Source organism: Ooceraea biroi, chromosome 2 (assembly GCF_003672135.1).
Source record: "Ooceraea biroi isolate clonal line C1 chromosome 2, Obir_v5.4, whole genome shotgun sequence".
NCBI classification, from domain to species: Eukaryota; Metazoa; Arthropoda; class Insecta; order Hymenoptera; family Formicidae; genus Ooceraea; species Ooceraea biroi.
In genome coordinates, this window is record NC_039507.1 from 11310062 (window position 1) to 11320709 (window position 10648).

The following is a 10648-nucleotide window of genomic DNA, read 5'->3' on the forward strand; positions in this document are numbered from 1 at the left end:
ATCTCGCGTTCGTCCCGACCACCCACGAGGAGGGTGGTATCGTCAGCGAATCCGGACACGAAACAATCCGGCGGCAGTGCTGTGCGCAACACCTGGTCGTACGTGACGATGCAGAGAAGCGCGGCCAGCACCGCACCCTGTGGGATCCCGCATTCGACCCGATGTCGAATAACGGAGCCATCCCCTAACACCACATAAACCCATCGGTCCGACAGGTACGAGCGCAAAAGGGCGATGAGGTAGGCAGGAACGTGCCAATCCTCAAGCGCCACCAAAATCACGGACCACGGCAAAGTATTAAACGCGTTCTTAATGTCTAAAGAAACCGCGATGCAATAACCACCCCGTGTGGTATAAGCGCGAGCTGTGCGAACCATGAAACGCAATGCATCACACGTCGATCGATTGATGCAAAAGCCGTACTGATATTGGCTGATGCCACCGCAACGCGCGACGTGCTCCGTAAGGCGCAAGACAATAATGCGCTAGAGGACCTTGCCGGCCTCGTCCAATAGACAAATAGGACGATACCCACCATGGTCACCGTCCGGGCGGCCGCTCTTCCGAAGCAAGACCAATTTGGCCTGCTTCCACCGAGCGGGGAACACACCCGAGGCGATACACCGGTTGAAAATGGCAAGCATCTCGTCCGGAGCGGAACAAAGAAGGTGGCGCCAAATAAGGCCCGGTATGCCATCCGGACCAGGGGCAGTATTACGTCTGCCAACCCTGGTGGCACACCGCGCAACTTCCGCCGCGGTAATGTCATACGGCGCGTTCCAGTTCACGGAATCCTCGGAAGGAGGCGGAGGCAACGGAACAAGAGCGACAGCGCGTGCAGCCACAATATCCGGCGCGGGGGGAAACAACCCTGAAATAATGCGACGCGCATCCGGTGACGTCAACAACGCAAGAGGCGCAGGTCCACCCGAACCGCGAAGTCTCTTTAACACGATGCGATAGGGTCGGCCCCACGGATCCGCATTCACCTCGCCAAGGAGCTCAGCCCACGCGCGCTCTTGGGCACGAACGATGAGCTGGCGATACGATTTGCGCGCGGCTACATAAGCCTGTCGTGCCACCAACACCCGGGCAGCATTCCGGCTGCGACGCGCACGCGTATACTTACGATGGGCGGCGTTCGCCGCCGAACGAGCTTGAGAAAGTTCCTCGCCCCACCAATAGACGCCGCGACGATCCATGGGACGGCGAACACGCGGCATGACCACATCACACAAATCCGTGACCCTGGTCACCAGATCAGCGGCCCGATCGTCAATGGGCACGTCGGCATCCACCGCGCCCAAGAACCATGTCGCATACGCCAGCATGGTGTCGAGCTTCTCCTTATCGAGCTTTTTAAGGGACCAACGAATGTCCCGAACTACAATATCACGTTCGCGGCGAGCGGTGATTTTGTCGACCCGAAAAAGAATCATCCGATGATCCGACAAAGACTCGTCCTCCAGAACCTGCCATGCGGACAGGAACGGAAAAAGGGCGGAAGAGCCCCACGCAAGGTCGACGATCGAACGACCCTGGTACCGATCTACAGTGGGGGTAGTGCCCCGGTTGAGGAGGTGGAGCGACAAAGATGCCGCCCACTCACCCAAACACTCACCGCGAGTTGAAGTCCGCGTATCGCCCCATTCAACGGAGCGAGCATTAAAGTCGCCGGCCACGATTAATTTGCGATGTGAGAACACGCGCACGACGTCCTCAAGGTGCGACAAAAACCGCTCAAAATCCCGTTGCGGCTTGTTGAGCGAAAAATAAACCGCCACGAACAAGTCATTAATTTCCACGGAAACGAACCCGTCGCCCTTATTACGCGGTGTCCACGAACACGAAAACGACGAACCCGACCGCAAAAACACCGCGCACGTCGCGTCAAGGCTGGAGGACCACTTCCCAGCTCCAGCAGCCCGATACGGCTCGGCGAACAATGCGATGGGAGCACCACGCTCCGCCATCGTCTAGAAGGCCAGATCCTGGGCCGCTTTCGAATGATTGCAGTTGAACTGCAGCATGTCCACTAACGGGCTGAACGGGAACCAGCAGGTGGGGCAGCCCTCCGTCCCGTCCCTCGCGCATCAGCCACTGCTAGCTGACATTGTGCACTCCCCACGCGGTGCTCGGCGGGCAACCCGGCTTCCCGGCACAAAAGACAGTTCGGACTCGGAGCCGAACACGCGGAAGCCTTATGGCCCGGCGCGCTACATCTAAAACACACGTCCGTACGGTCCGGACGTGTGCAGCCCTGCGCAACATGGCCGACCTCAAGGCAACGGTAATAACGTAAAGGCTTAGCCTTCATCAATTCCGCCCTCATGAGCATCCAACCAAGGCGTACCTAGCCCTGATTGGACACTTTAATCGCTGCAACTAACGGGCATTGAGCCCACACAATCCCCAGGCCATTGCGCAGAGGTCGGATACTGCCGACGCGAACGTCATATGGCGAGCACTCGCCTATTTGCGCAACAACCTGCGCGACCTCCCCCGACATGACCGACTTGTCCAGCCCCACGAACCGGAGCTCGGCCTTCTTCACAGGGCGACCTACTCGAGCGCCGTCCTGGAGCATCTTCCGGAGATGCCCCGCGAGCGCGTCCGCTTTGGTCCTGTTATCAGGACCACCGACTTCGATGAGAAAAGGACGCCGGTATTCGTATACCGGACGCGGGTCTTCTCCAGCCCGATATCGGGTAGCTTCGCCTTGGCCTGAATAAGCGTTGCCGCATACGTAGGCCCATTCTCCGCGCGCGTTACCGTCACGACTGACGTACGGGGGGGACGACGACGATCGCGCGAAACGCGCTCAGCAGCGGCAAGAGCCGGATTCCAGGGGCGCTGAGGATCCACCGATCCTTGTGCATCCACGGGTGGACGCGATGGGGCGGCTGGACGGCGAGCAGCCCCAGCGTACGACAACGGGGAGGGGGGGGGGCAAAACGCGGATCATACGCGTCGGAGGGGTAAGCTCCAGACGGAGGACCTCTATGACCCATCGACGGGTAATTGCGGTCGTGTAAACCTCATCATATCCCTGCGTCGGGCCATCCGAATAGTACGAGTCAGCCACACGCGCGGCAGGCCGAGTCGAACCACGAACATCGCGACGAAGACCACAGGAGGTACTCCTAGAGGGCTGACGGCGCCCTCGGCTAACACTTCTAGACGCGCTTCGCGGGCGTGGACCAAGCACACCCTGCTGGAGCAAGGTAGCCATGACCGTTTTAACAACGGTATTTGTAATAGCCTGCACATCCGTCGGGGGAGAGGGCGAAGGCGACTCTCCAACAGCGAGCTTGTCAACACTCGCAGAACGACGATCAGCGCTCGCGCGGACCGGTGGGTCCGTTCTCACCAACCGAACCCTTGGACACATCTCACTCGAAACCACGAAGTAAGAGATAAGGAGACCGAGCTCCATAGCGCGTGAGTGATAAAAGTGGTTCTGATTCTGTCCCCTAATTGGGAGGGAGTCCGCTGAATGGAACAGTTTCTTATGGATGGACGCCATTTGCAAAACAGTGTCGTAAGGTTAGTTGTACGCATAGCGTCACTAATCGCAGTACGTGTTTATTGCTCCGATGTGCGATTATAAAGCCAAATAAATTGAGAAAGGATTAAAAAGTTTCTTTTATTGCATGCATCGTTATAACGTTTTCTGACAGGAGCGGAAAATATTCACGTCAACAGCAATAATGTGCAAAATATGCAATAATACATGTTAGGAAAGTTTACCTTCTTCCGAAGTCTTACATTTTTCCGCACAATATTTTTACATCTCGCACGGGTTTCACCAGTTCTTGACAATTTTTTCAGTCGTGTTGGCCTATTTAATATTTTAAGTTTCTTTTTATAATGTTTCGCACACGAAATACATCTTTCACGCTTCACACCACGTACTGAGCAATCTCTTGTCACGTATCCAATGTACAATTGTGCACTACAAAATGAGGGATAATGTAATACATGCAAATATGAACAATTTTTTACATTTTGTATTTTCAATTATTAAAAGATACTATGTAAATAAAAAGCTTTTCATTGCAATGTTATTTTTCAAAAATGTCAATACTAGTGATAATAATTAAATATTCATAAATACCAGGTTTTATTGCCAACTTCCTTACATGGATAGACATTGGATACTTTTGTAAGAATATTCTGAAGATCTTCTATACTTTCAATTTTCTCACTTAGAGAATCAATTTCTTTTTCTCCAATAAAAATCTGATATCATACATTTCAAGCATTAATTTCAAATGTGACAGAAAGTGACACGAACGATCTTGTATTCATAATTTTCCAACATAATTAATGATAGATACTTACATGAAGTACCATATTTTTTTGAAGTATCGGGTTGTTCGGAAAGTCTCCGCCGGTTTCCGATAGATTGTATTGGTCACTGTAGGGGACGCTGTATTGTTGTTATAAACCTTTGATATTATATATTTTTCGAAAGGTGGCGCTTTCGAGTATGTTTGTGGCTATTGACTATCAACATTGGTTTAGTCGTGTTTGTTTGGCGTCAGTGTGAACATGGAAAACGAAAAAGTGCATTTTCGGCATTTAATGCTTTTTTACTACCGCAAAGGCAAGAATGCTGTTCAAGCAGCGAAAAAGATATGTGTTGTTTACGGAGACAATGCTGTAAGTGAACGAACAGTGCGCGAATGGTTTGTGAAATTCAGACGGGGCGAATTTAACGTTGAAGACCGGCCACGCTCCGGTAGGCCATCTGCGGTTGATGACGACCAAATCAAGGCGCTGATCACAAATAATCAGCATATTACCACTCGTGAGATAGCAGAGAGACTCAAAGTGTCGAATTCGACCATTTATGAGCATTTGATGCGGCTTGGCTTCGTTAGTCGCCTTGATGTTTGGGTACCCCACGAATTAACCGAAAGAAATTTAATGGACCGTATTTCCACCTGCGATTTATTGCTCAAACGCAACGAAAACGACCCATTTTTGAAACGGATGATAACGGGCGATGAGAAATGGATCATCTACAATAATGTTGAGCAAAAACGGTCGTGGAGTCATTCGAGTGAGCCGCCATCAACCACCCCAAAGGCCAATATCCATGCCCAGAAAGTGATGCTCTGTTGCTGGTGGGATTGGAAGGGCATTGTCTATTACGAGCTGCTGCCGCATAACCAAACGATTAATTCGGATAAGTATTGTAGCCAGCTGGACAATTTGAAGCAAGCCATTGACCAGAAGCTCCCAGAATTGGCCAATCGTAAAGGGGTGGTCTTTGACCAGGACAACGCTAGACCACATGTGTCTTTGGCCACCCAGCGAAAGTTGTTGGAGCTTGGCTGGGATGTCTTACCGTACCCATCATATAGTCCTGACCTGGCACCTTCGGATTACCATCTGTTCCGCTCTTTGCAAAATTCGCTCAACGGAAAAAAATTCAATTCTCTGGAGGACTGCAAACAGCACCTTGAGACGTTCTTTAGCGATAAGCCAGGGACGTTCTATGAGAGTGGCATAATGAAACTTCCCAAAAGATGGCAAAACGTTATCAAACAAAATGGCGCATATATTATTGAATAAACTTGATTATTAGTACAAAAATTTTTTGTTTCAATTTACCCCAAAAATCGGCGGAAACTTTCCGAACAACCCAATACAATACGCCATATACATGAAGACAAATCTTTCTTCCAGTTAGTCCACATTGCCATCTCGTCTGTAATCACGGGGATGCAGTACTCTTATGTAAGAGTAAGATTGTGCAGGTTCCTCTTCATTGCAGCCCACGTTTGCAACTCGTAACGGTTATCAAGCGCATCTTTATTTGCTGAACAGTCTTCCTCGTGGTAAATAGGATTGACATCTGATTCACATGTAGGTAGCACGGAAACGGAATGATTAATTGTACTCTCTAACTGGGTCGTTCCTTCATTCTGCAGTTCTTTCCGGTTCTCCTCGTAAATAGGATTCAAACGATATGTACTGGATGGAAAAATAGATGGTACAGCATCTTCTTTCAATTTCGGTACCTTACGTTGCACCGTAATAGTTGCACCATCTGCCATATGAAAAATATCTTCTCGAAGAATGTCCATGTTCTCAAAATGCAACTCACATATGCGACTTTTTTTGCTGAATTCGTTGATGCCTCTTTCAGCAATCTCGCTGTCACACCAGTTCTTGAACATTTGCTCCGTGCGCGCTGTGAAAAGGCTTTTTTTTCTGGACGTATCTTTTTTCCCTCCTTTGGTGGTGCATCCACGGATCCAACAAGCCATTTCTATAGCTATATAAAGCTACCTTTTCGTATCTTTTCGTCACAATCGTCACTACTTACTCACGAGCACTGTGTACGGCCTCTCTCCAATGTATACTGATACAAGAAACGATCGCCGAGGCAAACATGAAGCCCTCGAACATCCAAAATGTTCTTTCCTCAAGCCAAGCCACTTTATCACAACTGTAAATGTTGCAACATTTTGCGTAAAAATAAAATACAGCATTCTCGTGTTGGCACGCTAAATCCTGTCGATACATCCTGACTTACCTTCTCGTTATTGTTTCTCCACTCTTACACTTCAGTACTTCTTTGTACCTCGCGTGAACGCAAACACCGATAATTTATGTATTGCCGTACGATGACCGCGTCGCTACGGCAATGTATGTACGTGCGCTGGCCCTAACAAACTGAGGTTAAGATAATTGCAAATGGCGTCCAGCCATAAGAATCTATTCCGTTCAGCGGACTCCCTCCCAATTAGGGGACAGAACTAGGACCACTTTTGTTTCACGGAGTTCGGTCTCCTTATCTCTTACTTCGTGCTAGAAACCATAATTGGCTTTTGCTTCGCCGGAGGGGCAGGCGCCGGAGGCGGCATAGACGCCTTCGCCAGTGCTTCGTCGCATGCGCGACGCAGATGCACGTTTGCATCGCGGAGCACAGTGACCTCGCGTTGTAGGGAGGCCAAAGAACGACGCAGATGATCCGACTCATCATCGCCGCCACGGCCGGCCAAAATAAAGGTGGCATCCTTTATTTGGTGGAGGAGACGTTTCAAATCCCCACTCAGCTTCCCCTGCATTTTTCCGCTCCTCTTGCGGATGTCGTCGACGCGTTCAACGTATCCCGTAATACGTGCGCAGATCTCATACGAGGACGTAGAGTCGTCGCCGGGACGGGAGGACGCACCCCCGTCGGAGTCTCCATCAGAAAGGCGATTATCAGCCTTACGCTTCTTATGCTTGTTAGCACGGGAAGCGCGCGAAGCGCTGGACCCCTGCGACAGGTACGAACAGACGGACATATCGTCATCGTCAGGGAACGCAACGACGTCCGTGAGGTCAATCGCGTCAACAACCCCTACTTCGGGGGGAGCTGCCTGAGAAGGAGGCTCAACATGGGCGCCAGAGGTGCCCGGTTCTGCCGGTGGAGGCATGCCGGAAAAAGGGCTCTCCGGCGGAAGAGGCTCGTCGCAATAGTATGCGTTAGTGACCCTATAATAAGAGTCTGGCCACGCGGTGAGAGTCGCCATTTATGCATAAAAGCACACGAGAGAGAGAGAGCAATATAAGCTCACCGTCTCACTCGATTGACGCATGCGCACAATTGTCCTTAACCTCTTTTCCTTACATAATTCATGAATAAAGCTGTATTTTGATATTACAAATCTTTTCTTAAAATAATTATTATAAAACAATTCCAGATAATTGATGTGATCTAATTGTATAATATGTAGTTTTCGTCGATGTTTTCTAAGATTATAATTGTAGTATGGAACCTTCGTCAAATAATAAAAGATAAATAATTCCATGTTAAAAGAGAAAGAGTTTTCAAGATAGATATTCGAATTTATTATTAATATTACAGTACAAAGTACATAATTTTGTGTTTTTTGTGAAAAGTCACAGTTGCTCTTTGTCTCTAGTACTTCGTCCTTCATCGCGAATCGTAGATTCACCTGAACATTGATCTGTAGTGCTTTGTCCTTCATCGCGAATCGTAGAATCAACTGAACACTGGTCTGTAATGCTTTGTCCTTTATCGCAAATCGTTTCATTTTGTACTGAATGTGTTAAAGGCGCCTGTCGTAATACAAAGAATTAAGAAATGTGCTACAATTATTATTTTTACAGTATAAATAACAAAATTTATTACCTTGTCTTCAGTTCGTTTAAATGTTTTTTCTTTTAGCAAATATCCAAAAATTGTTGGCACTGCATTCAGTTTCAACTTCGGTGTTTTTTCACGCCTTTGCTCCCACATTTCTGGAGAAAAATGCACCTTCAAAAAACATTTGTAATTAATATGTTAAAGTAATCTAAATATGCAACATTCCTGAAATAATTCATCACTTATTATTTCATTATTCTATTACCTACAATACATAGATATCTATAATAGCCCGTGAGTGTGAATAATCACTTTTATTTAAAAAATTACTTACCTCGCATAAATATGGTTGTTTGGTATTCAGTTTTCGATATTCATGTTTGCAACCCATTGTGCCCGACGTTCAGGATTTTTCGGAAACATCTTTACAATATATCCTTTGGCAGTAGTTGTTGTAAAATGGTGCTGAGCATCCAATCATATTTATTACTGATATAATACGTTTTACTTAATACGGTTAAAAACAAACACTGAAAGACTTCACTTAACATCTGTAACCTCAACACTGAGCGAGGTGACAGTCTACTCACTTGTGTGAGTAGACGAGAACACACGAATACTTCCGAACTTTATCGAAGAATGCATAAATGGCGGACCAATCAACAAGCAGGACCGCGTGGCCAGACTCTTATTATAGGGTCACTAGTATGCGTCAACCATCAGGAAACACGTAAAAACCACTCCAAAAGGCGAAACAGCCAAAAACCAAAAAGTAACTAAGCCTAGGGGAAATTCCCTAGGCCCATTTAAAATAAGCGCGACCAAAAACCGATCAATACTACTTGAACGATTCGAAATCTAACTACTGGTCCTCGAAAAAAACTCAAAAACCAAAACCCGCCAAAATCCAGAAGTCATTAGACTTTGGACAAATTCTCCCAACCGAGGAGAATACACAACTACCTTAACAACCCGAAAAATATAAACGAAAAACCTTAAAAATGCAAATACACTAATCCAGGAAGAATTCCCCAGAACGAAATACAATTTTGTCCAAAATTTAGATAAACGCAACACTACGAACAAACCGAAAATACAAACACTTCAAAACGTCAAGTCCTACCTTACAATGGCAGCTAACCTGCTTCGCGCCGAAAATCTGCCGCCAAGAGAAAACGAAGTCCCACACGCCTCGCACAGGCAAAAAGGCCACAGCACAAACATCGCACACAATATCCGCACTCCCGAAAAGCCGAACAACGCGAGCAAATGTCCTAGGAAGCGACAAAAGCGTCCGAAATGTATGAGGTGGCCGGAGACCACGACCCGTCACCGGCACAACACCAAGTCCAACTGAGGTTTTCCGGAATGTCTGGCGGGCACCAGAGTGTCCCGGATTCCTCGGAATAGCCGCAAAAACACGTCGCGCACGCGAAAAACCCGAAAAAGCAACCGCGAACGCGGTAATAAACTCGCGATGTCGAGCGGGCTAACCCTAAAATGATCGGCATGTTACTTCGACACAAAAATCAACGAAAACTCAGAATTGCGGCAAAACTCGACGAGAATCGGAAAGCGCGTACTGGAATACACTAAACCAGCGTAAAGCGAACACCGAAAACCAGAATTGAAAGGCCGGATAAAGCAGCGAGTGCGGAGCGTACTGAAGACGCGTCCGCTCGGCTCGAGGCATCCGTCCAGACCCCCCCTCACTGAAACCTACCTAACCCAACCTAACCTAACCTTGGTTAGGTTATATTTTCTGAAATTGGAGCCCCGGACATATACGCTCGGTTTTTAGCCCGCTTCGCGAGAGGGTGGGGAGGGAGGGGCTTCGCCCCTCCCCCCGCCGGCATCCGTGCCGTGTACCAAGTGATCAAAATCTGTGTGAAATTTGTTACACTGGTTCTGGCGGGGGGGGGGGGGGCGAAGCCCCCTGCCCCCCGCCCTTCGGCGAAGCGGGCTGAAACCGAGCGTATGTGTCCGGTGCTCCAGTTTCGGAAAATATAACCTTTTGCTTGTCGTGGACGGCTGAAAATTCGTGCAAAATCATTAAACTTCTTTTAGTAATACTTTTTAGTAAACAACAACCAACGGCTGAAACCTTTTGAAGGTCACTCAGGAGGGTAACCTCTATAATATATGTCAAGAACAAGGTGATAGGAGGTGGGTTCGCTACTCGGTAGATTTACCAAAATAATGAATATCACCAACTCAGAACTGCTCGGAAAAAGAAAAAATTTCTAACGGCTAGAACTTTTTCATTTCTGAGTTTACGGTATTTTCAATAGCAGAGAACTCTAGGCAATATAAAAAATAATGTTATCAACAACTCAGAACTGCTCGAAAAGAATTGCATAAACGTCGAGCGCTACCGTATAGCTTATCCGGAATTTCATGCCAAATTCATGTCAAACAAACTTTTGATTAAAATATCTCAGGAACTAAAGCCTTATTTAAAAATCTAACGGCACTTTAAAAATATAATATAAATGCAAGCTTTCGATTGTAACCAATTTGAATAAGATTGGTGCA

The 10648-nt window shown here is 47.7% G+C and overlaps 5 protein-coding genes across 5 annotated transcripts; 1 reads left to right on the forward strand and 4 right to left on the reverse strand.

Annotated features, from left to right (window-relative positions):
• Positions 1-3693: 3693 nt before the first annotated feature.
• Positions 3694-4427, reverse strand: LOC105285490. The gene is made up of 3 exons (XM_020033663.1): positions 4345-4427; positions 4118-4242; positions 3694-3955 (listed from the first exon to the last, which is right to left on the reverse strand). The coding sequence occupies exons 1-3, from the start codon at positions 4354-4356 to the stop codon at positions 3694-3696; spliced, it is 399 nt and encodes a 132-aa protein (XP_019889222.1). The 5' UTR covers positions 4357-4427.
• Positions 4428-4527: 100 nt separating this feature from the next.
• On the forward strand, positions 4528-5604 carry LOC105285486 (histone-lysine N-methyltransferase SETMAR-like). Its single transcript, XM_011349725.3, has one exon. It carries the CDS (start codon positions 4555-4557, stop codon positions 5581-5583), a length of 1029 nt encoding a protein of 342 aa, XP_011348027.2. The 5' UTR covers positions 4528-4554; the 3' UTR covers positions 5584-5604.
• A 133-nt stretch (positions 5605-5737) lies between these two features.
• On the reverse strand, positions 5738-6303 carry LOC113563599. Its single transcript, XM_026975392.1, has one exon. The coding sequence runs from the start codon at positions 6279-6281 to the stop codon at positions 5745-5747; it is 537 nt and encodes a 178-aa protein (XP_026831193.1). The 5' UTR covers positions 6282-6303; the 3' UTR covers positions 5738-5744.
• A 6-nt stretch (positions 6304-6309) lies between these two features.
• Positions 6310-6621, reverse strand: LOC105285491 (the record flags this gene model as incomplete). Its single annotated transcript, XM_011349729.2, has 2 exons — positions 6310-6463; positions 6551-6621. Coding segments are annotated over 2 exons (198 nt in total), but the record flags the coding sequence as incomplete, so codon positions are not given.
• Positions 6622-7515: 894 nt separating this feature from the next.
• Positions 7516-9446, reverse strand: LOC105285487. The gene is made up of 3 exons (XM_011349726.3): positions 8448-9446; positions 8159-8284; positions 7516-8085 (listed from the first exon to the last, which is right to left on the reverse strand). The coding sequence occupies exons 1-3, from the start codon at positions 8502-8504 to the stop codon at positions 7906-7908; spliced, it is 363 nt and encodes a 120-aa protein (XP_011348028.1). The 5' UTR covers positions 8505-9446; the 3' UTR covers positions 7516-7905.
• Between the last annotated feature and the right edge of the window lie 1202 nt (positions 9447-10648).

What these genes read in the sequence shown, in the direction of transcription:
- LOC105285490 (XM_020033663.1), bottom strand. An exon ending in GAAGTTGGCAATAAAACCTG is followed by an intron (nt 3,956 to 4,117) that starts GTATTTATGAAT and finishes CTCATTTTGTAG; the next exon opens with TGCACAATTGTACATTGGAT.
- LOC113563599 (XM_026975392.1), bottom strand. Translation starts at nt 6,281, where the DNA reads ATGGCTTGTTGGATCCGTGGATGCACCACCAAAGGAGGGAAAAAAGAT.
- LOC105285487 (XM_011349726.3), bottom strand. Translation starts at nt 8,504, where the DNA reads ATGGGTTGCAAACATGAATATCGAAAACTGAATACCAAACAACCATAT. An exon ending in AACAACCATATTTATGCGAG is followed by an intron (nt 8,285 to 8,447) that starts GTAAGTAATTTT and finishes TGTTTTTTGAAG; the next exon opens with GTGCATTTTTCTCCAGAAAT. An exon ending in TTAAACGAACTGAAGACAAG is followed by an intron (nt 8,086 to 8,158) that starts GTAATAAATTTT and finishes GTATTACGACAG; the next exon opens with GCGCCTTTAACACATTCAGT.
- LOC105285486 (XM_011349725.3), top strand. Translation starts at nt 4,555, where the DNA reads ATGGAAAACGAAAAAGTGCATTTTCGGCATTTAATGCTTTTTTACTAC.